Below are 26,561 nucleotides of genomic sequence, written 5' to 3' on the forward strand. Positions count from 1 at the left end.
ACGCTGAGCACGGGGGCCCCCCAGGGCTGCGTGCTCAGTCCATTGCTCTTCACCCTGCTGACGCATGACTGCACTGCGACCTACAGCGACAACCGCATAGTGAAGTTTGCTGACGGCACGACTCTGGTGGGTCTCATCACGAAGGGCGACGAGACTCGGTACAGGTCGGAAGTTGACCTTCTGACCACGTGGTGCAGGGACAACAACCTCCTGCTGAACGTCAATAAGACCAAGGAAATTATTGTTGACTTCCGGAAGGGTCACACAACACACCTGCCGCTGATCATCGACGGTGCTGTGGTGGAGAGGGTGAGCTGCACCAAGTTCCTGGGGGTGCACATCAGTGAGGACCTCTCCTGGTCCGCAAACACCTCGTCACTGGCAAAGAAAGCTCAGCGCCGCCTGTACTTCCTGCGGAAGCTCAGGCGTGCATGTGCTCCTCAGGCAGTCCTGTCTACATTCTACCGTGGCACCATTGAGAGCGTCCTCACCAGTTGCATCGCTGTCTGGGGTGGTAATTGCACTGAACAGAACTTGAAGGCCCTGCAGCGCATAGTGAATACGGCTGGTAAGATTATTGGTGCTTCGCTCCCCTCCCTGAAGGACATTTACACCTCCCATCTCGCCCGCAAGGCAACCTCGATTGCCAGAGATGTGAGTCACCCGGCTAACTCTTTGTTTGACCTTCTGCCCTCTGGGAAGAGGTACAGGAGCCTGCGCTCCTGCACCACCAGACTCGCCAACAGCTTCTTTCTCCAGGCTGTTAGGGCTTTGAACTCGCTACCCCCTTCTGCGTAGCGTGCGGCACTGTTGCGCTATTTTCGGGAATGTCTGCTGTACGCGCACTTGCTCCTTTTTTTTCTGCTCCTCTTATTTATTTATTTATTTATTGTTGTGTTATTTATTCATTATTTATTCAGCACGCTTTTGTTATACTTGTTTACTTGTTTGTCTGTTGTGAGCCATGTCTTGTCAACGTGGGATAGGGGGGAACGAAATTTCGGTTTCTTTGTGTGTCTTTGGCATGTGGAGAAATTGACAATAAAGCTGACTTTGACATACATAGATACATACATATAGATATTATACATACACACACTTATACATACATACACCTCCTTTAGATAAATACAAAAGCAGTTTAAACACCTCACAGCATGCTACGGTATCCCATCAGTATTTTGCCTTTATACATTTTTTTAAACTGAGGTAAAGTACTACAATTCTTTAGTTCGTCACTGCTGGTGTTCCATAATTCCACACGTTTAGCTGTTATACAATGCAACTTTAAAGTTGTTCTCACCAAATCTCTTTTAAACATAAGTGTTCCTCTTAAATAATAGGTACTTTCCCTCCACTCAAACAACCTCTGGATACTGTTTGGTAATTAATTATTTTTTATTTTGTACATGAGTTGGATGGTTTTAAAATCGACTAGATCATTGTATTTCAGTGCATTCAGTTTTACAAAAAGAGGGTTAGATGGTTCTCTGTAATCAACATTATTTACAAGTCGTATTGCTTTTTTTTGTAGAATGTAGATTGGATCTGTGTTTGTTTTGTATGTGTTGCCCCACACCTCCATACAGTCCATAATGTATGGGAGTATGAAGGAGCAGTACAAGGAATATAATGATGTTTGCTTTATAAGATCTTTTACTTTATACAATACTGCCAGCGATTTTGAGATCTTTGATTTGATATACATTATATGTGGTTTCCAACTTAATTTTTTATCTATTAGCACTCCAAGAAATTTTACTTCATTCACTCTTTCTATTTCTATATTATTTATTGTAAGAATTTTGTCTGTGTTTGTCGGACGGTTTCCAAATATAATATACCTTGTTTTACTTAAATTCAATGTAAGTTTATTTGTGTCAAACCAACTCTGTAATTTTTCCATTTCAATACCCGCAGTATCCAGTAATTGGTCCGGGTCGTCCCCACTACAGAGCAGATTCGTGTCATCTGCAAAAACTACGGCCTTGAGTAACCTGGAGACCTTGCACATATCATTAACATACAAAATAAATAACAAGGGGCCTAATATTGAGCCCTGAGGAACCCCACACTTTACCTGCTTTAGTTTTGATTTGAAGTCCATTAATTGCACATATTGATTCCTGTTTGATAAATAACTGTTTAACCAAGTGAGTGGCATACCTCGTATGCCATATCTCTCAAGTTTTGTTAACAGTATTTTATAATTTACAGAATCAAAAGCTTTCTTAAGATCCAAGAAGACACCTACAGCATATTGTTTATTTTCAATAGCTGTTGTTATTTCAGCTACGAAATCTAACAAAGCCATTGTGGTGGTTCTATTTTTCCGAAATCCATACTGTTGGTCACACAGAATATTTTGTTTTGTGATGAAATCATCAAGCCTTTTATAAAATATTTTTTCTAGTATTTTGGAGAATTGTGGGAGTAAAGATATTGGCCTGTAATTTGAGAATATGTGTTTGTCCCCAGCTTTATATATCGGAATAATTTTAGCTGTTTTCATTCCACTCGGAAAAACACCATTTGTCAGGGATCGGTTGCAAATATGTGTTAGGGGTTTCACCACACTTTCAATAATATTTTTAACAAGTGACATATCTATTCCATTACAATCAGTTGACTTTTTACCTTTAAATCCTCTAACAATTTCTATTATTTCCGTCTCATCCGTTCCCCTTAGAACCATACTTTTGGCTATGGGTACATCCTTAATTAGGTCACTTGTACTCCCTTTTTTTTGGTACTTCTTCCGCCAAAGTAGGCCCAATACCAACATAGTAATCATTAAACTCCTCTGCAATCATTGCAAGTTCATTTATAGTTATATTGTTTCTGTTTACAAAGTAAGAAGGATATCCTGGCTTTCCTGGTAAAGACTCATACTGTACATTAAGTTAATGAATTCTGTTATTGGAGTCAGCTGAAGTGGGTTCAGTAGATCTATATTATAATCACCACAGACATAGACCATTTTCGTATTGATTTTTCTTTCATACATTCTTGATAATAGTTCACTAAATGCCCCAATACTTGAACCTGGACATCTGTATACACAGCTTACCAGAATGTTTTTTGATGATTCCATTTCTATTTCAACAGTAATACATTCCATGAGATTATCTATTGCTTGAGACATATTTCTTACTACCTTACACTTATAGAATGAATTAAGAATTAAGAATGGTGCCGGGACTCTGTGGTGGTATGTAAGCACTGCTCGCCGCTTGTGGAGTTTGTGATCATTAAGTGCCGTCCTTTTTATCTGCCGAGGGAATTTACCGCGATTCTGCTAGTCGCGGTATACATCCCGCCTTCCAACATCGAAGGAGACAGGATCGCGGCGCTTGGTGAACTGTACCAGGCTGTCAGTGAACAGCAAACAGCGCACCCTGACGGTTTCACCATCTTCGCTGGAGACTTCAATCATGCCAACCTGAAGTCTGTTTTCCCGAGGCTTCACCAGCATGTTCCTTTTCCGACACGTGGAGACAGCTTCCTGGACCTAGTCTACTCGGCGCAAAAGGGAGCTTTCAAAGCCACCCCCCTCCCCCATCTGGGGCTTTCTGACCATCTCACCGTTTTGCTTTTGCCCGCATACAGACAATTGGTAAAGGCATCCAGGCCGGTTCGGAGGCAGGTTCGAGTGTGGCCTGAGGGTGCCTCCGATGCACTTCGTGACTGCTTCGACACCACTGACTGGGACTTGTTTAGGCAGGCAGCCACCTACAACGGTTGGACGGAAATAGAGGAGTATACTGACTCTGTTACCTCTTACATCACGAAGTGCATCGATGATGTGACTTGCTCGAAATCCGTCGTCACTCGCGCGAACTGGAAGCCGTGGCTGACGGGGGCTGTCCTCAGACTGTTGAGGGCCAGGGACAAGGCTTTCAGAGCGGGGGATGAGGCTGGCTTGAGGACAGCGAGGGCCGACCTGTCCCGAGGCATCAAAGAAGCGAAGAAGGCGTTCTCGTGCAAGGTCTCCACCCACTTCAAGGACAGCAAGGACGCACGTAGCCTTTGGCGGGGCATTCAGACCATCACGGACTACAACCCCGCGCCGAGGAGCTGTGAGGGCGACGTCCGTCTGCTGAACGATCTGAACCGCTTCTTTGCTCGCTTCGACGCCCAGAACAGCACTTGCCCGCTGAAGACCACTCCCCCCCCACACGAGCAGCCCCTGCGCCTCTCTGCCGACGGTGTGAGGAGGGCGCTTGCCGCTATTGACACCCGTAAGGCGGCGGGCCCTGACAACATCCCGGGTCGAGCGCTGAAGGACTGCGCTGGGGAGCTGTCGGGTGTCTTCACGGACATCTTTAACGTTTCCCTGCAGCAGGCCATCGTCCCCTCGTATTTCAAGGCTGCCACCATCGTTCCTGTGCCGAAGAAACCTGCACCGTCCTGCTTCAATGACTAGCGCCCTGTGGCACTGACGCCCATCATCATGAAGTGCTTTGAGCGGCTGGTCATGGAGCACATCAAGTCCGTTCTCCCCCCCACCATTGACCCTTTCCAGTTTGCGTACCGTGCCAAGCGGTCCTCTGAGGATGCCATCTGCTCTGCCCTCCACTCGGCCCTCACCCACCTGGAGAGAAAGGACTCATATGTGAGGTTGCTGTTTGTAGACTTCAGCTCTGCCTTCAACACCATTGTGCCGCAGCGACTCATCTGCAAACTCGACGAGCTGGGCCTCAGTACCTCCCTCTGCAACTGGGTACTGGACTTCCTCTGTCAGAGGCCTCAGGTGGTGCGTGTTGGCGACAAGATCTCCGCCAGCATCACACTGAGCACGGGGGGCCCCCAGGGCTGCGTGCTCAGTCCATTGCTCTTCACCCTGCTGACACATGACTGCACTGCGACCTACAGCGACAACCGCATAGTGAAGTTTGCTGACGACACGACTCTGGTGGGTCTCATCACGAAGGGCGACGAGACTCGGTACAGGTCGGAAGTTGACCTTCTGACCACGTGGTGCAGGGACAACAACCTCCTGCTGAACGTCAATAAAACCAAGGAAATCATTGTTGACTTCCGGAAGGGTCGCACAACACACCTGCCGCTGATCATCGACGGTGCTGTGGTGGAGAGGGTGAGCTGCACCAAGTTCCTGGGGGTGCACATCAGTGAGGACCTCTCCTGGTCCGCAAACACCTCGTCACTGGCAAAGAAAGCTCAGCGCCGCCTGTACTTCCTGCGGAAGCTCAGGCGTGCATGTGCTCCTCAGGCAGTCCTGTCTACATTCTACCGTGGCACCATTGAGAGCGTCCTCACCAGTTGCATCGCTGTCTGGGGTGGTAACTGCACTGAACAGAACTTGAAGGCCCTGCAGCGCATAGTGAATACGGCTGGTAAGATTATTGGTGCTTCCCTGAAGGACATTTACACCTCCCATCTCGCCCGCAAGGCAACCTCGATTGCCAGAGATGTGAGTCACCCGGCTCACTCTTTGTTTGACCTTCTGCCCTCTGGGAAGAGGTACAGGAGCCTGCGCTCCCGCACCACCAGACTCGCCAACAGCTTCTTTCTCCAGGCTGTTAGGGCCCTGAACTCGCTACCCCCTTCTGCGTAGCGTGCGGCACTGTTGCGCTATTTTCGGGAATGTCTGCTGTACGCGCACTTGCTCCTTTTTTTTTTCTGCTCCTCTTATTTATCCATTTATTGTTGTGTTATTCATTCATTATTTAATCAGCACGCTTTTGTTATACTTGTTTACTTGTTTGTCTGTTGTGAGCCATGTCTTGTCACCGTGGGATAGGGGGGAACGAAATTTCGGTTTCTTTGTGTGTCTTTGGCATGTGGAGAAATTGACAATAAAGCTGACTTTGACTTTGACTTTTGACTTATAGTTTTTGTCTATGAATAGAGCAACCCCTCCGCATCTTTTTCCCATCCTATTTAATGTATAACTCTCATACCCCTCTATGTCAATCTTTTCAGACTGATCTTCCTTTAACCAGGTTTCAGATATTGCAATAACAGTAAACGGATTATTCATATCTTTTAAACATTGTTTGATCTTAGAGATGTTTGCTTTCAAGCTCCTACTATTAAAATGTATAATTGACATTGCCCTATTTGTTGCTACATTCTCGCTAAATTGCTCTACAGTGTAGTATTTACAGTTCGTTTGATTGTAGTTGATAAAGAAGTTATTCACAGGATCAATATTGTTCTCTATATCAAATCCCTTATGATCAGTGTAATCAAATGTTTTCAAATCAAGTTCTTCATTTTCAGCTATCAGTGCTTGCTTGTTAAACAGACCAGTTGGAAAGGAAAGGCATTTGTCAGTACTGTTCATGATAGGTTGATAATTTCACCAGGTTTTTTACCTTCCATTATATAAAAGTATCAGAACTTGAGGTTCTACGTAATGATGTACAGGTTACTGATCTCCTTCATACCGCTTAAGTTGCTCTATGGCACTAATGCAGAAACCATGAGAACGCTCTGCTGCTCCAACAGGTTTGATGAATACCTTACAACCTGCAGTCCAAGTGGACTGTATTTTACTGTTTTTCTTAAGAGCTCTTGCTTTTTTAGCTATTTCATCATTTTTCTTGGTAAGGTGTTCATTCATGTATACGTTGGTGCCTTTTAGTTTCCTACCTTGTTTGAGTAGATTTATCTTACTTTTCCTATTTGTAAAACGGACAATTATAGGTGGTATCTTGCTATCTAGACTCCTCGTTGGCAGAGTGTGGCATGCCTCAATATTGATAGTGTCAATGACGATGTCTTTGCTGTGGAGGAAAGATTTTACCTGCTCCTCGGTTGTCTCCTCATGTTCAGGATAGTCCTCTGAAGCAAGGCCTTTCACAGCCTGCTGGTAGCTTCGTGGTTTAATCTTTAAACCTGTGATGATGACATCGCTCATTCTGGAATACTGCTCCAAGTTGTCTAATCTATTTTCCAGGGTGACTATTTTCTTATTTTGTTCAGTATTTAATTGTTTGAGCTGCTTCACCTCTCCCATCAGCTCTGTAATAATGGCCTGTTGCTTCATTATGGTTTCAAGAGTTGAAGACATCACTTCCATTGATAGCTTCGGCTCCTCCATGTCCTTCTGGAGCAATTTCATGGCCATCCTGACTATCAACCTGTAACTGATGGTAGCTTTCCCCCTGGGGCTGGAGATGCTATCCCACTCAACCCGGTGTCAGATGACCTCCTAGGGCGGCTGGTGGTGCCAACTCACTGGAGCTAGTGGTGGCTATCCTCCTGAGCCTGGTGATGGTAGTCTGCTGAGCCTGGTGGTGGCTGTCCTCTTGGGGTTGGTGGTACTAGCTTACTGAGCCTGATGTTAGCTCTCTTCCAGGGGCTGGTTGTGCTAGCACACTGGGCCAGATGGAAGCTCTCCTCCTGGGGCTGATGGTGTTAGCCTCCTGGAGGTCCGGTGTAGACCGCAGGTCCGGCGTAACTGGCACGCAGTCACCGACGGTCACAGGTCCAGCGTTGCTGGGACGAAGTGCAGCACCGACCGCGGGTCTAGCGTTGTTGGCTCGAGGTCCGGCAACGGCAGCGAATCCGGCGACGTTGGAGTGGGACACTAATGCGACCGCGAGTCCAATTGCGCCGGGAGGATTCCCAGTGGCGGCCGCGGATCTGGCGTCGCGCTACGATCCGTCAGTTTCAGTTACTTTCACATCAGCTCGGCTCTGAGAAATCCGTGCAGCAACTTCAAATGAACTTCTCATTTGAGAGGAAATAAAAGTCCTGCATTTCTCTCAATGCAATTCTTGTTCTTTTAATGAAGGTCATCGTACGGTTTTATGATTATGATTCCAAGCCCAAGTAGCGTCTTTAAAATTATCAGTTGGACAGAGGTTGCTCATTTTGGACGACAAGCCCTCGTGCAAATGAGTAATGGCCGAAGTAATGTCTTGTGTATGTTGGTCACAGAGTAATCCCTCACGCTGCTCTGGTAACCAAACTGGAGCTCGAATTTGAATGAGAGTGAATCAAAATGAGGCTCATTTGCACAGAGGTGGGAAATGTCTCTGATGTTTAAATCGGGGAAAATACCACCAGCGCGTCGAGATGCATACTACCCAGCGACGTGTGTTTTTGCCCCATTTTTACCGCTTCGTGCCGCACAAAAGCGACGCAAAGCTGTCGTGAATGTGGCCCCCGGTGTGCAAGTGTGGATGTAGCGGAGCGGCCCTTACCTGGTGAAGAGGGCAAGTCGTTGTCCTTGGGCTGACCCCTGAGTTGGCCCGGCCGCTCTGTCTTGGCCTCCACAAAGTTCCGCCCACTGTCCTTCGAGTCCAGAGCACCCGGCTCGGTTTCCTCAGCTGTGGGCCGGAGGGCGTCCTGTTCTACGGATTCGCCTACAGGGCGGACTCCGACTTCCGACTTGACGGTGCTCGTCTCAAGGTCCTGGTCTTCGGTCTTGATCCGGAGCTCCGATTTCTCCTCTGAAGGCGGCGCTGCCGGCTCACCCCGCTGGTCCGCCGTAGTGTCGTCCAGAAGACAGAAGCCATCGGCCGTCCGCTCGGCAACGGGGTGGCCGCTGAGGCACCCGTCTTCTTGGAGAAGCGCTCTGTGAGCCCCGGTCATCAAGTCGGTCACGCCGGTGTGCTCCTCGTCGTCGTTCTCCTCCTCCTCTTCTTCCTCGGCAAACATCAAGGTGTCCACCTCCTCCATGGGACACATGAGCTGGTTGGGAACCTCCATGCCGTCCACCGGATCCCTCAACGCCGACGACGGAGGCTCGCCAGCACCCATGTGTGCCAAGTCCAAAGGCAGACGCAGACTCGGAAGAACGGCTGCCAAGTCACAGACACGATCAAACCTCATTTGAATGCTTGATTGGAAACTTCAAGAAGACCTTCATTTTAAGCCCCAGTTTGAAACCCGAGAAAATTACAACACTGATCCTGGCTTCTTAAAGTCCAAATTTTGTGATGGATGAGGCGGCCTCAGGAGGAACCGGGGGCTCAGCGCCTCGCTGGCGCGATCCTTGGAACAATAGTCGGGGAACGAAGCCCCGACCTTTGGCTTGGGGGACGGCAGCTCTACCACTGAGCGACTCCGTCCTGAGGCTCCAAAGCCTAACCTGAAGCCGTGGCCCTGGTTTTAATCCCTAAACCTAATCTTAAATTTGACTCCCTATCATTTCAAATTAGAACCCAAATTTCATATTGCAACCCTAATTTGAAAGCCAGGTGCTTCTACTCGGGGAGTTGGTTGACCTGCCTGTTGAGTAGCAGTACCCGAGTGTAAGGCTAAAGTCTTCTGCTTAAAAGCCGACCCTGAATTTCCTACTCAACATCCACTTTCAAACCTTGGCCTGTCTTGATACCCCACTTTGAAAGCCTCGCCCTCGTCCAATGTAATACCGAGTTAAGAAACCGGCATTCAATTTGAGCACACGTCATGAGCTCAGCGGGCTCTCTCACCCTCGTACGTTGACAGAGAGGCCACAAGCCGAGCTTTTTTGCAGCCACTTGTGCCGATACCTTTGTGTGCGTCAAGCAGAAGGCCATCTTTTTCGGTGCCCACGTCTTGGCACTTGCCGTCAAAGCGGAAGCCACCTCTGCCTGGGCCTTCACTTGCACCTCCATCTGCGTTCTGGCTCCCGACATCCTCCTCCCGGTGGCCCGCGATGTCAGGGGAGGAGAGCGGGGTGTGCGGGGGGATGTAGGGCGGCAGCGGGCTCGCCGCCAGGTCGTTTTGCTCCACGCCTGCTTCTTCGTTCACGCCAATGTCCTGATCACAAGCAGACGGATGAGCAGAGAATTGCATCGTAGTCCAAAAGCGGACAATGCTTGAACCTATTCGGCTGCTTTCAAAGCAGACTGGCCCATATTGGCTGCAGCCCGACTGGTCAGCTAATGACAATATAAGCATTGAACTCGCACTGCTGACTCATGACTATTTGAATACTCTCGCTGGGTTTCAAAGTTGACACCACCCATGCTTTTCTACCCGTATGTGTGTGTTCCAACATGTTTATGTTAAGACTACAAAGGTTTATCAGCCGCTTATTTCCTGTAAGCTTCTACAGAGCGAAAAAGGGCTTTAATGGCAAAATATTACTTTCTGTCCAGATATTCAACCATGAAGCATGCGCTTTGAGTGATGCTGACTGACACGAACTGAGTTACCTTTTTGCATCATGGCGACACACAGTTTTGGTAACCTGCACTCTGTTCGTAGCATTCCTACAGGTTCTCTGTTCAAGTGTCAGGTCCCTAAACTTGTGCGACTTCCTCCCTGTTGCCATTTGCTCCTTCATAACATATGAGCAGAGATTCCTTGCAGTTTACAGTCCTGTTCATTGACAAAGCTGAATTTGGCAGAGTGTGCCCATTGAAAAGCATAGAATATGGATGGCGACGACAATAAATGGCAGGATTCCAGCTGACCAATACAAAGTTCCGTAGCAGTTGAGAACAAATGCTCTTTAGGGATTGCCGTCATGACGAGTTCAACAGGCGAACTGGGGATCTTTTCAAACTTTATTAAAAGCTGTCTGATATGAATCCCTGGATTATTCATCTTTTCCCTTTCAAAGACTTTATTCTTAATTGGACGCAAACGGAAGGTGAGAACGTCATCTGTGTGCAATAGCAGGATGGACAATGCTACGAGTCTAAGTCCTGCCAAGCAGCACAAACCTTGAAAAGCAGGAAACTGGACGACTCTACGGAGTCTGCGGCCGAGGGGTGAGAGGGCGAAGACGGGGGAGGGAGGCCCAGACACTCTTCCAGAGTCCCATCGGCTGTGCCGTCGCCCCGCCCAGACTCCTCGTCCTCCTCCAGGAAGCCCGTGGGACCCAAGATGGGGTCCGACTCGTTGAACATGTGGTGTGCTGGGCTGGAGTGGTCGGTCCCGTCCCAGGGCGCCTGCACGCAATGCTTGCTCAGTACCGGCAGACGGACAGAAAGAAAGAAAGCGATGCAATCATCCTGTTCATTTGGCTTCTTCTTATCTTACATTTATGTATTAAGAATATACGGGGCCGGCTTCTACCACTTCTGACAGGGCCAGCACAACTGGACCTCGCCAGCGCGCTCACCACCATCAGGAGGATGAAGGAGCTGCATGCAGCTCTGGAGCTGTGCGCCGCTGCCCCAAACTGTTGCATGTTACTGTTGCGCCCGCTTTGTTTCTTTTTCTGCTTCTTTTCTTTTTGGGAGAGGGTAGCATGTTTCCATTTGTTGGTTGGTGTGCGGTGAGGGAAGCGTGCTGAAATACCTGCAGCCGATCCAACTCCACGGACGGCGCCAGCAGCCCGGTCTCTTCGGACGATCCCTGCTCACCCACCAGCACGTCGCTCCTCAACTCGGAGCAGAGATCAGTCCCGCCTAGTCGTCCATACGGGTTAAGCATTCTCTGACCGCCCGCCGCTGAGTTGAAGGGGAAGCCGTTCAGGGCATCCTTAGAGGCCTTGGCGCCGTGCAAGGCTTCCGCAGACATGGGGTCCAGGTCGGCCAGGCTCTCGTCCAGTGGAGGGCAGTCCAGGAAGTCCCCCCGAGAGGTGGAAACCATTCCCAGGCCTGTAGCGGTCGCCTCGTCCAAGGTAGGTGGAGGCGGAGCGCGGAGGTGAGAAGAGGGGGAGGACGACGAGGGAGCAGAGGGAATGGTGACCTGCTGGGCGGCCTGCTGGGGATAGTCTGGAGGCTGGGCCGCGTCGTACAGGCAACAGTGAGGGGGCGGCAGCTGGGGAGGACAGCAGATCCATCGAAGGTTTAGTCACAAAAAAATAATACGATGGTGCCTTGAGATTCATACATACGCCATCAAGAAATGTTTCTCGGAATCTAAGAAACATACGGATTGCGTTTGAAGTGAAAACATTTTGGTTGCAGTTACTGTTTGTGACATGGTCATTGTTGTTTACTTGCCATTGTTCAATGATGAAACAAAGCCAAATCAACAAGGAGCAATGTGCCACTCTTGATGTCAAATTCTGTTTAATGGGGCTGGCAATATACGTCATGGCTTAGGTGACAATGAATGGCCACTCCTCTTGATTTCTCCAGTATCGCGCTTTGCTAACATCCGCAATCAAATCAATCAATCCACAATTAGAGACCGGGCACTTTTCTTCACGTACCCTGTGAAGATGCGAGGCGTGGTGTCCCCTCACGTAGTTGCGGTGGGCCTCCAGGAAGCTGAGCTGCGGGTCGTTGAGGATGTAGAAGTCGGTGCGACTCAGGCCGTGTCGCGCCGCCCCAACCAGGAGATCGCGGTCGTGCTTGCCCGACTCCCACCACACAGGGAGGTAGAGGGAGGGGCGGCACAGCTGCAGGCGCGCCGACAGCAGCGGGTGACGCAGAACCTGAGGGCGACCGGGATCCCGGCTGTTGATGACTCGCTCGGCATCTTACCCGTTTGCGGCGTTAGCGATTTAGTCACCTGCTCGCGGATCTTGCGGAGAAGCTCGATGCGGTATAAGGTCCGAGCAGCTCGCTCTTCTGTCAGAGGCTCCACTGGAATGGCAGCGTCCGTCAAACCTGTGTGGCAGAGAGGATGGGGAGAATACAGGTTCAGACAGAGAAGAGGACCGCCAGAGACGAAGGCTGGGCAAATACGCAAACAAATACAAATAACCACGCTTATCTTATTGATCTTGAAATTATGAGAAATATACAAAACTAAATGTATTCGCTCAACTACCAAAAGTCAACTACTCTGAATTACCATCCGAGACTCAACTCGGGCCGCCCATTCAATGCTGCATGTTGAGCACTTGATTCAGGTGTTTTTCTATTAGTGTTTTCTTTCCTGATTGCCTGTGTGTGCGTATGTGATCCTGCAACATAATTGAGGGAACATCACTCCCAGATGCCAATGTTAATTGGCCATTAGCATGCAAATGACTTTGGGTAGAGCACCGGCCGGCAATGTTCTTTAAAAGGAAGCGTGGCTGTGTGCCTTTGTCTTAAAGCTTCTAGTCAAGCGCAACTGTGCTGCCCTGAAACAGGTCACCTTCCTCCTTCCTGGGCGGGAGCTTGCAGGCGGTGCGACACATGCTGACGAAGGAATTGAAGTATCTTTCCAAGCTGTCGTCCGTCTTCCTTTCCAGACGCGCCAGCACGCGAAACTGCGACCAGTCGAAGGCTTTCCTCTCGGGATCGAAGGCCACGCCAAAGGACGACACCGTGCGGTAAAAGTCCATCTGCTCGCGCCGGCTCCATCTTACAAACACCATACACAACTGACCTTTCAGACACACCGACCAGAAAGGAAAACAAACTGTCCTGGCTTTACACACAAATTGTTGATTTTGACTTGCCTGACATGTTAACATGCAGATTGTTAAATTTGTTTGATCGCCCTGAGCCATTCAAAGACATTAGTTAAATTTTCAGATTGATACCTGTTTGCAAATTGCCCATCTTATTTTCCCTGTGCCTTTCACACAAAAATTTGGAATTCGCGCATTTCACAAACATTCGCACAATTGTGGATTTTGTCTGCTTCTGCACAATCAAACTGAAAAAAGAAAATTACATTTTCACCTGTCCGTGTCTTTCACACAGAGATCTGCTAAGCTGATGTTTATCTGCCTGTCCATTTCACACTTAGAGCTGCAAAAAGTATTGACAAAGTCAATCATCCTCTCACCTTCTCTGCCACTCCATAAAAACAGCGTCTGATTCAGCGTGGGAGGCGGAGCAGCGCCTCAACTCCTCGCCAAGCTGCCAAGCCAGTGCTCCCCCCGCGTGGTGCCCGAGAGGGGCGCCTCCCGCGCTGCCGGCCCCCACCCCAAGGGCCGCCAGGCCGTCGTGGAGGAGGAAGTCGGGGCGCAGCGGGGGCTCGCGGCGCAGCGTGAAGCGCTGGTAGGCTGTGATGAGGCGGCGCAGGCGGGCTGTCAGCGCCGGGCCAGTGGGCCAAAGGGGGCGCGCATGGACCACATGGAGGGCCGCCACTCCCGTGCCGCTTCCCACCGCCCCATCGAACATGGTCGTCACCAGCGTGGCGTCCTGGGCGCACAAGTCAGCAGCCGCTGCATGCGAGTCTGGCGAGCGTCAAAGGCAAACATCATCGATAGGCTGCTCTGACTTTCACGCTTCACCATCTGCAAAAGTGGTCTTTTTTTTCTGCCTGCACTTATCACACAAACCATTTTTTCTGGTGGGGGTTTTGTTCCACAGAAATATTGCAAAATTGCTTTTATTTGCCTGTCTGCTCGTCACGAAGAGAACTGCATTTTTGACCTGCCCGTGTCTTTTAAAGCAGCGGTTCCCAACCTTTTTTGCGCCACGGATCGGTTACATGTCAGACAATATTTTCATGGACCGGCCTTTATATAAATATATGAAACATTTGTAATAAAAACGGCATAAAAATAAAACTCATCATTAAGTATCTGCTCCGTAGCTTTGTGGGCTCGACTGGGGAAACATGTTACGTGACCGGGACGAGCGTCTTGACCTAAATTATTTGATTGTCGATATTTTTTTTTTTTTTTTTTTTCTGTGCGGCCCAGTACCAAATGACCCACAGACTGGTACCGGTCCGTGGCCTGGTGGTTGGGGATCTTAGTTTTAAAGGACAGTTATCTTGCAAAACCTTTTTTTTTAATCTTCTTGTGCAAAATAGTGTTGTTTTTTTAAATCTGCCTTCAACTTTCAGATAGAGCCTGCAGGTGCCTTTCATACAGACGTCCTGACTTTTTTTCTTAAGTCTTGTTTGTGCCTTTTACACAACCTTTTACTAAACTGTTCATGTTTGTCTGCCTTTCAAAAAGAGAGCCTGCCTTTTCAAACACGGTAAATTGCGTGTAGTGGTAAACCAGTAAAGTGCTCAGTGGCCTTGTGGCAGAGATGGGACCAAGTCACACATGTGCAAGTCTCAAGTAAGTCCCAAGTCATATTTTTCTTGGGCAAGTCAAGTCAAGTCCTTAAATAGGTCAAGTCAAGTCCAAGTCAAGTCCTTAAATAGGTCAAGTCAAGTCCAAGTCAAGTCACCTTATTGTTGCAATTTTACCCGCAGAATCTAATCTTAGTAGTGAAAAGACAAGATATCAGTAACTTTAAGTAACCATCATTGTCCAATGTGTCTAACCTGTTTAAAAAATATGACAATAATTTGGATTTGCACTGTAATTACTGATATTCAGTAAAATACACCATGGAATCAAACAAAAAAGAAATTACCTCATACAATGATTTATTGACAGCTCAATCTAAACAAATGAACGTCTGCCGACAGTATCTGACACATTTGAGTTGCAAATTTTACTTGGTAGAATGGTTCTTCAAATGACGGACAAAGTTTGAAGTTGTCGTCTGGCTGTCCGAAATGTTTTTGTTGCATATTTTGCTGTCATAAAAGTAATTGCGATTGCCGAAGGTTATGACTCGCGGTACCGCTCCCGCTGACATGTTTGCGCATGTCTGATATAAAGGGGCGTGATTCTCCAATAAACATGTTCCGTAGGTAGAGAGGGCACGACTGATTGATTGACAGGGTAGTGATCCAATCATGACAACGCCATTCTCAGCCTGCACTCCTACTGTGTTATCGATATTATTTTTTTAATGTATTATTAATTTTATATTCAAACTGAAAACATAAACTAAATAACACTGAAGTCATTCAAGTCATCGTGTCTCAAGTCAAGTCAAGTCCCGAGTCTTTAATTTCCAAGTCCAAGTCGAGTCTCAAGTTTTTTCATTTTTTGTCAAGTCAAGTCACAAGTTATCAAAACAGCGACTCGAGTCGACTTGAGTCCAAGTCACAGTGACTCGAGGCCCCATCTCTGCCTTGTGGTATGAATGTCCGCCCTGAGACTGGGAAGTCGTGGATTCGATCCCCGGCCGAGTCATACCAAAGACTATGAAAAAATGGAACCTGATGTCTCCCTGCTTGACACTCAGCATTTAAGGGTTGGATTGGGGATGCTGTAAAAGCTGCACCTTCTTGGGCCGCCCTGCATGTGGCAGTACCTGCACCTGCTGGGCAAACGACCCTCTGAAGGCGAGAGGGTGGCAAGGGGACGGCATGGCCGCTTGACACCTAAAACAATCTTTGTGCTGGTAAGACTTACAGAAATAACTGCTAGTCTACTCATCCGTCGGATCGACGGGAGATTCCATCCATCCAAATTCCGTGTAAAAAGGCAACCACAGATGAGTTGTGTGAAAGTCTCCACTTGATAGTGAGGCTCGCGCGAAAGGGGGTACTGACCTGGGGCAGCAGCGCCACCGTCCGGCTTGTCGGCGGTGCTCAATCGGCTCTCCTCTCCCTGAACAAGGTGTGCAAAGGAGCAAACGTCACAGAGCTGACGAGGAAGACGTACGCCCTACGTACCTTGTCGTTGTCGTCTCCTCCTTCACTTTGACTGTTTACGTTCTCGCTGACGTTGTCCACTTTTGCAATGCTGCTCAAAAGAATAAAAACAAACACGCACCCACTCTTATATTATTTGTCTCTAATCCGCTTGTTCTTACTAAGGTTGTTATTGCTAAGGTTACTCTGTTTGCTTTGTTCTGGCTATCTTTGTTTTTGTTGTTGTTTTCAGTGCCGTTGTTCAAGTGTTTTTGCTGTCGCTACTTTGTTTTTGTTGCCCCCTTTCATAGCGCTACCTGTCAGCGGCGTCGGCAGCTGGCTCTCCTCCTCCCTGCTCAGTGGAAAGCGCGGTGACGTCGGGCATGCCGACCCTCTCCAGGAAGCACAAGTCGGTGTCAGCCCGCATGGCGTTGTAGCGCTCGTAGCCTGTTCGGGCGCATGTTTCAAACACTGTGCCTCTTCTTCACGCATCAAACATTGTGTCAGGTAACTCACCGTGTTTATGGACGCCTACAAGCAAAGACTTGTCCGCATCGGCATCCCACCACGACGCCGGAATCTCGATGTAGTCGATGTCAGGCAGCGACACGTCCAGCTTACTGGAGTCATCAAATGAATATGAATTTCACTCGTGCGGAGCTCTGACCTTACAACGTTTCAGTTCAGTTCAGTGTGTGCGTATGTGTGTGTGTGTGTGTGTGTGTGTGTGTGTGTGCGTGTGCGCCTGCATTCAGAAACGTGAGTGACTACCACTGACATGAACTGAAACAATGACCAAACATCATGGCTTGCATTGGCATTGTCCTACATTTATGAGTTAGTACGTGTGGTGCCTTGTACCTGGCGGGTGTGCCCTCCAGAGCCTGATTGGCTGCTTCACCCAGAACCTCTACCTTCAGGTAGTACAACATCCTCACCCTAAGTAGAACCCTGCACACAAACACGCAAACATACTAATTCAAGGCGAAAAGAGTCCAATGCGGCAAACGCCACAATTATGCAGTGGCTTTAAGCCAAAACGGCACACTTCCTTTTCAGTGGATCGACTTGTCTTGGACAAAAAGTGCATGATACGAGGTTGAAATGGCTTCAATGTCAGAATTCATGTTGGTAGAGCGAGTTTGCCATTGAAAGAGCCTTGGCAATGGCCAGCCTGATCAAACGGCACCTCGAACTCAAGCTTCCTGTGTATTTTCTTGCCAAAAAGTTCTCGTCAACAATGTTCATTTGTGAAGGCTCCCTGAAAATGGCAACACAGACTGTTTCACACAAAAAGGGCAGACTTCCCGTGGGACTTGGTGGGTCTTCTTTCGATAGACATTTCTCTCTGATTTTGGGGGCTGAATTTTAACAGTGACAAGACTACTTCCCTAAGTGTCACCGAAAATGGCCAAAATGAGGCGAGTGTGTCGGCTGCTTGACAAAATGCGCTCACTACCGGTATCTTTTCGGGCATATGGTTTTGCTAGACTTTTTGTTGGGTCTACTGATGATGCACATGTCCACCAAATTTGATGTGGCTTTGTCAAAGTCGCAACGCAATTCTTTTTTGGGGGTGAATGAAGTAAAAGGTAGGGCTGCTCTGACTTGTTGCAATGCTGTTTGAGGTGTTTCTTGTAGCTGTCGTCCTGCAGAACCACTTCGGGGTTGCAGTGGGCCAACCAGTCGGCATTCTTCAGCTCTGGAACAGTCAGCGGACTCTTGGGTCTGTTGCCCTTGCGTCCACGAGGAACCGGAGCCGACAGACCTGAGGCGCAGACACGCACGCACGCGGAAGTCAACCCTCGTTGATGGAGACAGCTGGACTCGTAAAAGTCTGCGGTACCGACCGGAGTGGTTGAGCAGCTCTTGGTCCTGGTCCTGGCCCTCCTTGCTGGGGGAGATCAGGTCCCAAATGAAGCTCTTGATCTTGTCGTCACCTTTGTAGTGCTTCAGACTGTAAACCAGCAGAGCCCTGAAGGAAGAAAAGACAACAATATATGCCGGAACGTACAAGCGTTTCATTTAGATCACAGCTCTCAAACTCAAAGCCCGGGGGCCAGATACGGCCCGCCACATAATTTTATGTGGCCCGCGAAGACAAATTGTGCATCAAATGCGTGTGTCATTACTAGAATTGCAAATTGTCTTCACTTTTAATATCTTTTTTTCTTTTAATATTTGACCAGCTTTTACTCGTCTGATTTGAAAACGAGTTGTTTGTCAGTTTGTTTTGTAGCTTTTACTGTATATAATATGAGGTGCTCATACATTTATTTGGGTTGACAGTCATAATGACCCTCCGATAGAAACTATGACTACAATGCGGCCCACGAAAAACATGAGTTTGACACCCCTGATTTAGATCAACAATTCATTTATAGAAATGATTCCCCAATTCATTCATCTATCCATCTGCATACATACTGTATCAATTCCCAATCCATTGGTCGACCACCATCTCAACATCCATCCAGGAACCATCCATTCATCCAACCACTCAGACATGCACACCCACATCTAGTGATCTTATCCATCCGTCTGTCTGTCCATCCATTCATTCATAAAGCACTCCTCAGCGACCATCATCATTATTGAGGCACCGTTTTATTTTTTCATCCTTGTAACATGCAAGCAACTATTCACTCATCATCCGTTCTTTCTTGGATCAACAATGTTTGTCTGTTTAATGTTTCACTAATTCATCATCCATCTATCATACATTGATCTGTTCCAAATCAATCATCCATGCGTGCTGTAACATGTCGGCGGCGGGTGACCTGCAGATGGCCTCCATGTCTCTCTCGGTCAGGTGCCACTTGAAGCGACCGTGGTGGAGGATGTCCTTCCAGCGGCCCCACCTACACACACCACCAAGATCCAAAAACTCAGTAATCTTCCATGCATATGACATGCCTGTACAGCATAATTCCTGATTTCTATTTGATCAACTCCTCGGACCTTCAGCCCGTAAACAGTACCGACTGTCACATTTTTGTAGTCCTCCATGAAAACGGACTGATTATCATTGCCTTTAGCAAAATAAGACGTTTGCAAATATCTGCTTCTACTTTGGAAAAGAAAGCTAAACATTTTTAGCAACTTTCTGACATGTAACATACCAATCAGGAATTGAATCCTAATTTATGATTGGCCATTGATTTTCTGCACTGTCAGTTTTGTTTTGTTTTTTTAAATGAAATCTGATCCAATGACAAAGTTATGGACAGATGAATCGCCTCTTAAAATAATCCAAGTGGTTGCTGCCCTAACAGATGACGCCAACTTGATTGTACCCAAAGATGAGCAGGTTCTTCTCCACGCGGAAGCACTCGGCACGCAGGTAGCGGCGGCTGCGCTCCCCCAGGCGGCGGGTGCGGCACGGCTTCTCCTCCGAGTCGCTGTCCAGCTCCGAGAACTCCATTAGCTCATCATCCTCGAAGGAATTGTAGTGGCGTGTCTGCTTCCTGACGCGGGGCGTGTCAATCACCAGCGACTCCTGAGCATTGCGCGGGCCAGGGCGGAAGGGAGGCGGATCAGCAAAGATGCGAATTGCATCGTCAGCTCATCTTTTTTGTACCTTCTCCGACTTGGAGTCAATCTCCACTTCAGCGATCTTGGCCCACTTCTGCCAGAAGTTGGGGTCGTCAAGAGAGATGTCTGTGCGGTTACCCGAGGAGACAAAGCTGGCCTGGAGGAGGGGGGGAGGACAACATCAACAAAAGAAAAAGTTGACATGTCACAAACTGGATTTGACAGAGCGATTGGACCCGAAAGCTGAGCAAGAACTCTGACTCATTATAAACGGCCAAAACAGACGTAGCAATCAAAACAGAGAACGAGCAATAAGAGAAAACGATGACTCTTTGTGACTCACCTTGGCAAAGGTGGAGCCTTTGCCTTCCGACTGGATGGTGATGGTCTGCGTACGTCTCTGCAGGATCTGGTCGATGTCCTCCTCGCAGAACTTGGAGCCTTCGTCCTCTTCGTCCATCAGAGCACCGTAGGCGCCTTTCTTCAGCAAGTCCTCCAGCTCCAGCTTGGACAGCTGCTGCACCTGCACCCACGCCCCAAAGCGCATCACAGACCTGCCGAAACCTGAACGTTGTCACCAACGCGCACTACACCCAATCGTAGCCCCGACTTGCTGTCGCTCGTCCTGCGGAGCGTCCTTCGAAAGGACATTGTGATTTCCATTTTGGCTTGCCTCCATTTTCAAATACCGTATTTTTCAGACTATAAATCGGTTTTTTTTTTTCATAGTTTGGGTGTGGGGGGGGCAATTTATACTCAGGAGCAATTTATATGTGAAATTATTCACAGATGTTCAAAATTCAAAAATCCGCGATGTAGTGAAACTGCGATAAACAAACCGCGATGTAGCAAGGGATAACCGTAATCTGAATTGCAACTCCAGCGCGGCGCATATGCGGTGGTGTTTTACATAAAGGACAAAGGATTTGATCACGGGATTTAATGACTTGGAGTGACAGAGATTGTTTGATAAAATTGTTGTTTATAATTACCGTATTTTCTGGACTATAAGTCGCTCCGGAGTATAAATCGCACCAGCCATAAAATGCCCCAAAAAGTGAAAAAAAACATATATAAATCGCTCCGGAATATAAATCGCATTTTGGAGGCAATTTATTCGACAAAATCCCACACCAAAAACAGTCATGAACGAGCAACAACAGGCTAAACGATAGCAACAACAGGCTAAACGATAGGTATGCTAACGTGACAAACTCAAACAAAGAGCTGAGAACGGGCCTGACGTAACATATAGAGTGATTAAGGACAACTATTACATGAATAACATGTTTATAAAACCATCGGTGTCACTCCAATTCATTAATTAGCAACAACAGGCTAAACGATAGGTATGCTAACGTGACAAACACAAAGAGTTGAGAACGCGCCTGACGTAACATATAGAGTGATTAAGGACAACTATTACATGAATAACATGTTTATAAAACCATCGGTGTCACTCCAATTCATTAAATCCATCGATCGTTCTTTGTCAACAATGGGTGCGCACGGCTGAGGGCGCTTGCACTTCAAAATATTCCACAGGCTCATATAACAATAGATAAACTATATTTCAAATAACTATAATACAAGCCAATAATATTATCAAACCATCCGTGCACTTTAATTCCATTAAATCCATCGATCAAATTCCTCGTCCTTTGTCAACATCGCCGCGCGTGCGCCCTGACGTCAGCCTCGTCTTTATTCCACAGATCTACTATATAACTATATTGTAGCGTTAACAAAGTACAAGGATAGACGTGGGCTTGGTAAACGGCTCTTTATTAAACAAAATAAACTTCCAAGCGTGTGGCGGCGTGGACTTCCAGACAGATCGGCGTGCGTAATGGCCATGTCCGAGCCCCGCGCACCGTTCGCGGACAGCCACTCGGCCGAGCGCCGGCCCCCGACTCAGTAGACTAGGACCGGGCGTGCGTAAAAGCCATAATAGTTTTTCAAACCTTCTATGTCACTCCAAATCCTTAATTCCTTCAAACTCTTTGTCCTCCATGTCACTTAGAAATGATCACCGCTAATGATGCCGGTAGTCCTTATGTGGGCACGTTTGTATGTAAACAACCGCCGCGCCGCGCTACTGACGTCACTTGAAATAGTAATCCATTGGTACATCACGGTTCTCCAAACTTTCTTTCTGCTGCTCGGTTACTGTTTTCAGCTGCATATTTTACAACTTGAAGTTTGTAACCTGCAAAATATGAGTTTCTTTTTGGTGCCATTTTTCTTAAGCCCACCCAGTTGATGAGTCACGGCGAACGGTGAAATTTAGAGCGCCCTCATCCAGTTTCGTCTGAAAATATAATTTTTTTTGGTTGTTTTATCAAAGTCAAAGTCTGCTTTATCGTCGATTTTTTATTTTTTTATTTTTTTAATATACTAAGACACACAAAGAGATTGAAATTACGTTTCCACTATCCCTCGGTGAGATAGTACACATATGCATACAAGCAACACAAAAAAAACCCAAGAAGGCACAAACAATGAATAAATAAGAGTGTTGAATAAATGATAAATAAACAAATAATAATAAATAATAATAATAAATAATAATAATAAATACAAGAGGAGCAAAAATGGAGGAAGTGTACATACAGCAGACAGTGGACTTGGATATGGTGCTTTAAAGTGTTAATTGCTTTATTTGATGTTTTTTCTATTTTTATGTTTTGAATATGTTCAAGATAAAGATATAAAAGCATGTGAAGTGATCAACTATACTAAAAATAACATGGGAAGTGGTACTATACTTGTAAGTGATGTCTTAATGATCAAGTAAAAATTTGTGAAAAAAATACATATATAAGTCGCTCCTGAGTATAAGTCGCCCCCCCCACCCAAACTATGAAAAAAACCGTGACTTATAGTCCGGAAATTACGGTATATGGGCCTGTGGAATATTTTGAAGTGCAACCGCCGTCAGCGGCGCGCACCCGGCATTGTTAACATCAAGGACGATCGATGGGTTTAATGATTTGGAGTGACACAGATGGTTTGATAATATTATTGCTTACATAATAGTTATTTGATGTATACCGTATTTGCCGAGAGCTGGAGATCACGGCCTGAAGAAGCCAACAGCACCACGTCATCTGCAAAAAGCAGAGACGCGATGCTGAGGTCCCCAAACCGGACCCCCTCAACGCCTCGGCTGCGCCTAGAAATTCTGTCCATAAAAATTATGAACAGAATCGGTGACAAAGGGCAGCCTTGGCGGAGTCCAACCCTCACTGGGAACGAATCCGTCTTACTGCCGGAAATGCGGACCAGACTCTGGCATCGGTGATACAGGGACCGAACCGCCCTTATCAGTTGGCTCGGCACCCCGTACTCCCGAAGCACCCTCCACAGAACCTCCCGAGGGACACGGTCGAACGCCTTCTCCAAGTCCACAAAACACATGTGGACTGGTTGGGCGAACTCCCATGCACCCTCGAGGATCCTGCCGAGGGTGTAGAGCTGGTCCACTGTTCCACGGCCAGGACGAAAGCCACACTGCTCCTCCTGAATCCGAGGTTCGACCTCCCAACGGACCCTCCTCTCCAGCACCCCTGAATAGACCTTACCAGGGAGGCTGAGGAGTGTGATTCCCCTGTAATTGGAACACACCCTCCGGTCCCCCTTCTTAAAGAGGGGAACCACCACCCCAGTCTGCCAATCCAGAGGCACTGTCCCCGATGTCCACGCAACGTTGTAGAGGCGTGTCAGCCATGACAGCCCCACAACATCCAGAGCCTTTAAGAACTCCGGGCGGATCTCATCCACCCCCGGGGCCTTGCCACCGAGGAGTTTTTTGACTACCTCAGTGACTTCGACCCCAGAGATTGGAGAATCCGCCTCAGAGTCTCCAGGCCCTGCTTCCTCAATGGAAGGCGTGTAGGTGGAATTGAGGAGGTCTTCGAAGTATTCTCCCCAACGACTCACAACGTCCCGAGTCGAGGTCAGCAGCACGCCATCCCCACTGTAAACAGTGTTGACGTTGCACTGCTTCCCCCTCCTGAGACGCCGGATGGTGGACCAGAATTTCCTCGAAGCCGTCCGAAAGTCATTCTCCATGGCCTCACCGAACTCCTCCCACGCCCGGGTTTTTGCCTCAGCAACCGCCGAAGCCGCGTTCCGCTTGGCCATCCGGTACCCGTCAGCTGCCTCCGGAGTCCCGCAGGCCAAAACGGCCCGATAGGACTCCTTCTTCAGCTTGACGGCATCCCTTACCGCCGGTGTCCACCAGCGGGTTTGGGGATTGCCGCCACGACAGGCACCAACAACCTTACGGCCATAGCTCCGGTCGGCCGCCTCAACAATGGAGGCGCGGAACATGGTCCACTCAGACTCAATGTCCCCCGCCTCCCTCTGGACGTGGGAAAAGCTCTGCCGGAGGTGGGAGTTGAAGCTCTTCCTGACAGGAGATTCTGCCAGACGTTCCCAGCAGACCCTCACAGAGCGTTTGGGTCTGCCAGGTCGGACCGGCATCTTCCCCCACCATCGGAGCCAAGGTGGTGATCAGTTGACAGCTCCGCCCCTCTCTTCACCCGAGTGTCCAAAACATGCGGCCGCAAATCCGATGACACGACTACAAAGTCGATCATCGAACTGCGGCCTAGGGTGTCCTGGTGCCAAGTGCACACATGGACACCCTTATGTTTGAACATGGTGTTCATTATTGAAAATCCGTGTCGAGCACAGAAGTCCAACAATAGAACACCGCTCAGGTTCAGATCAGGGGGGCCGTTCCTCCCAATCACGGCCTTCCAGGTCTCACCGTCATTGCCCACGTGAGCATTGAAGTCACCCAGTAGAACGATAGAGTCCCCAGAAGGAGCGCTCTCCAGCACTTCCTCCAGGGACCCCAAGAAGGGTGGGTACTCTGAGCTGCTGTTTGGTGCATAGACACAAACAACAGTCAGGACCCGTCCCCCCACCCGAAGGCGGAGGGAGGCTACCCTCTCGTTCACCGGGGTGAACCCCAATGTGCAGGCGCCCAGCCGGGGGGCAATAAGTATACCCACACCTGCTCGACGCCTCTCACCGTGGGCAACTCCAGAGTGGAAGAGAGTCCAGCCCCTCTCGAGAGGGCTTGTACCGGAACCCAAACTGTGTGTGGAGGCTAGTCCGACTATATCTAGTCGGAATCTTTCTGCCTCGCACACCAGCTCGGGCTCCTTTCCAGCCAGAGAGGTAACATTCCATGTCCCAAGAGCCAGCTTCTGCAGCTGGGGATCAGACCGCCAAGGTCCCTGCCTTTGGCTGCCGCCCAGCTCACATTGCACCCGACCCCTTCGGCCCCTCCCACAGGTGGTGAGCCCATGGGAAGGGGGACCCACGTTTCCATTTCGGGCTATGCCCGGCCGGGCCCCATGGGCGAAGGCCCGGCCACCAGACGCTCGCCTTCGAGCCCCGCCTCCAGGCCTGGCTCCAGAGGGAGACCCGCGTCCGGGCGAGGGAAAACAAAGTCCATTAATTTTTTTCATCATAAGGGGCTTGGGTGAGCCGTGCTTTGTCTGACCCCTCACCTAGGACCCGTTTGCCATGGGTGACCCTACCAGGGGCATGAAGCCCCCGACAACATGGCTCCTAGGATCATAGGGGCACGCAAACCCCTCCACCACGATAAGGTGACGACTCGCGGAGGGGTGACGACTCGCGATCCAAAATCGACCGAAAAATATCGACCTCGACTTATACACCGAGTCATAAAATTTAACTTCGTATTCATCGCTTCAAATGTGATGGTAACCAAGGCCGTTTCTCATGCATCTCATTGTGCGTGGGTGTGCGTCCGTCAGGCTCATCAAACAGCGAGAAACTGAATCATTATAAAGCGTTCGTCGCATTAACACGCATCCTCAGCAACAATTTCAAATATTCTCACCTCAATATGACATCGAAAGCCAGGCAGCGACGATGACTGCTAGGGGGAAGTACTGGGTATTGAGCGAATGTGCAAGTCATCGCGCGTCAAGCAACGACAATAACTACCGGTACGTAAACATTCAATCGCCATGTCTAAATGAATGACGTTGGCACTTAGAAAATATTCGCCAAGGTCGGCCGGACTTCCAGGGGAAGAGGCCGAATTTTCACTTGTTCTGGCCGACCGGAGGAACCAGCCGAGTCGGACACTTAACGGCGGAATAGCCGTTGGCACTTAGAAAATATTCGCCAAAGTCGGCCGGACTTCCAGGGGAAGAGGCCGAATTTTCACTTGTGGTGGCCGACATGGGGAACCGGCCGAGGCGGACACTTTACGACGGTTGAGTCGTTGGCACTTAGAAAATATTCGCCAAACTTGGCCGGACTTCCCGGGGAAGAGGCCGAATTTTCACTTGTGGTGGCCGACACGGGGACCAGCCGAGGCGGACACTTTACGGCGGTTGAGTCGTTTGCACTTTGAAAATATTTGCCAAACTTGGCCAGACTTCCAGGGGAAGAGGCCGAATTTTCACTTGTTCTTGCCGACATGGGGAACCAGCCGAGGCGGACTCTTTATGGCACAAGAGCCGTTGGCACTTAGAAAATATTCGCCAAACGCTCTCGATGGGACAGAAGACAACCTTATCTGGGAAGAGGAGGAGGAAACTGAGGATAGAGAAGACCAAGAAGATGTCCTTTATGACGACAAACTAAACGAAAACGAATGGAACGAGCTTTTCGGAAATAGCAACGATGAAGACGAATTTTGAACTCTATGTACCGGCAATCACTTTATAATTTGTTGTTTCTTAACTAAAAATAAACCAGTTTCTAAGAGTGTTCATTGTTGTTAGTCTCTCTCG

At 48.5% G+C, this 26,561-nt stretch overlaps 1 protein-coding gene across 10 annotated transcripts in view; it reads right to left on the reverse strand.

Annotated features, from left to right (window-relative positions):
* The window catches only part of chd6 (chromodomain helicase DNA binding protein 6), a 95,107-nt gene that overhangs the window by 10,343 nt on the left and 58,203 nt on the right, over positions 1-26,561 (reverse strand). For 9 of the 10 annotated variants that reach the window (XM_088390200.1, XM_088390192.1, XM_088390199.1 and 6 more), the window contains 19 exons: positions 20,114-20,293; positions 19,817-19,927; positions 19,533-19,735; positions 19,017-19,097; positions 18,087-18,211; positions 17,845-18,004; positions 17,098-17,187; positions 16,753-16,856; positions 16,554-16,683; positions 16,279-16,348; positions 16,156-16,213; positions 13,588-13,981; positions 12,949-13,157; positions 12,376-12,473; positions 12,074-12,298; positions 11,212-11,676; positions 10,632-10,859; positions 9,471-9,720; positions 8,178-8,777 (listed from right to left, as the gene is read on the reverse strand). In XM_088390200.1, the coding sequence (XP_088246326.1) occupies positions 8,178-8,777; positions 9,471-9,720; positions 10,632-10,859; positions 11,212-11,676; positions 12,074-12,298; positions 12,376-12,473; positions 12,949-13,157; positions 13,588-13,981; positions 16,156-16,213; positions 16,279-16,348; positions 16,554-16,683; positions 16,753-16,856; positions 17,098-17,187; positions 17,845-18,004; positions 18,087-18,211; positions 19,017-19,097; positions 19,533-19,735; positions 19,817-19,927; positions 20,114-20,293 (3,781 nt within the window). The remainder of the gene's footprint in view (positions 1-8,177; positions 8,778-9,470; positions 9,721-10,631; positions 10,860-11,211; positions 11,677-12,073; positions 12,299-12,375; positions 12,474-12,948; positions 13,158-13,587; positions 13,982-16,155; positions 16,214-16,278; positions 16,349-16,553; positions 16,684-16,752; positions 16,857-17,097; positions 17,188-17,844; positions 18,005-18,086; positions 18,212-19,016; positions 19,098-19,532; positions 19,736-19,816; positions 19,928-20,113; positions 20,294-26,561) is intronic. The other variant, XM_088390201.1, reaches the window with a different exon arrangement.

This window comes from Syngnathus floridae, chromosome 11 (genome assembly GCF_059516105.1).
Source record: "Syngnathus floridae isolate MCC-2025c chromosome 11, RoL_Sflo_1.0, whole genome shotgun sequence".
Lineage (NCBI taxonomy): Eukaryota > Metazoa > Chordata > Actinopteri > Syngnathiformes > Syngnathidae > Syngnathus > Syngnathus floridae.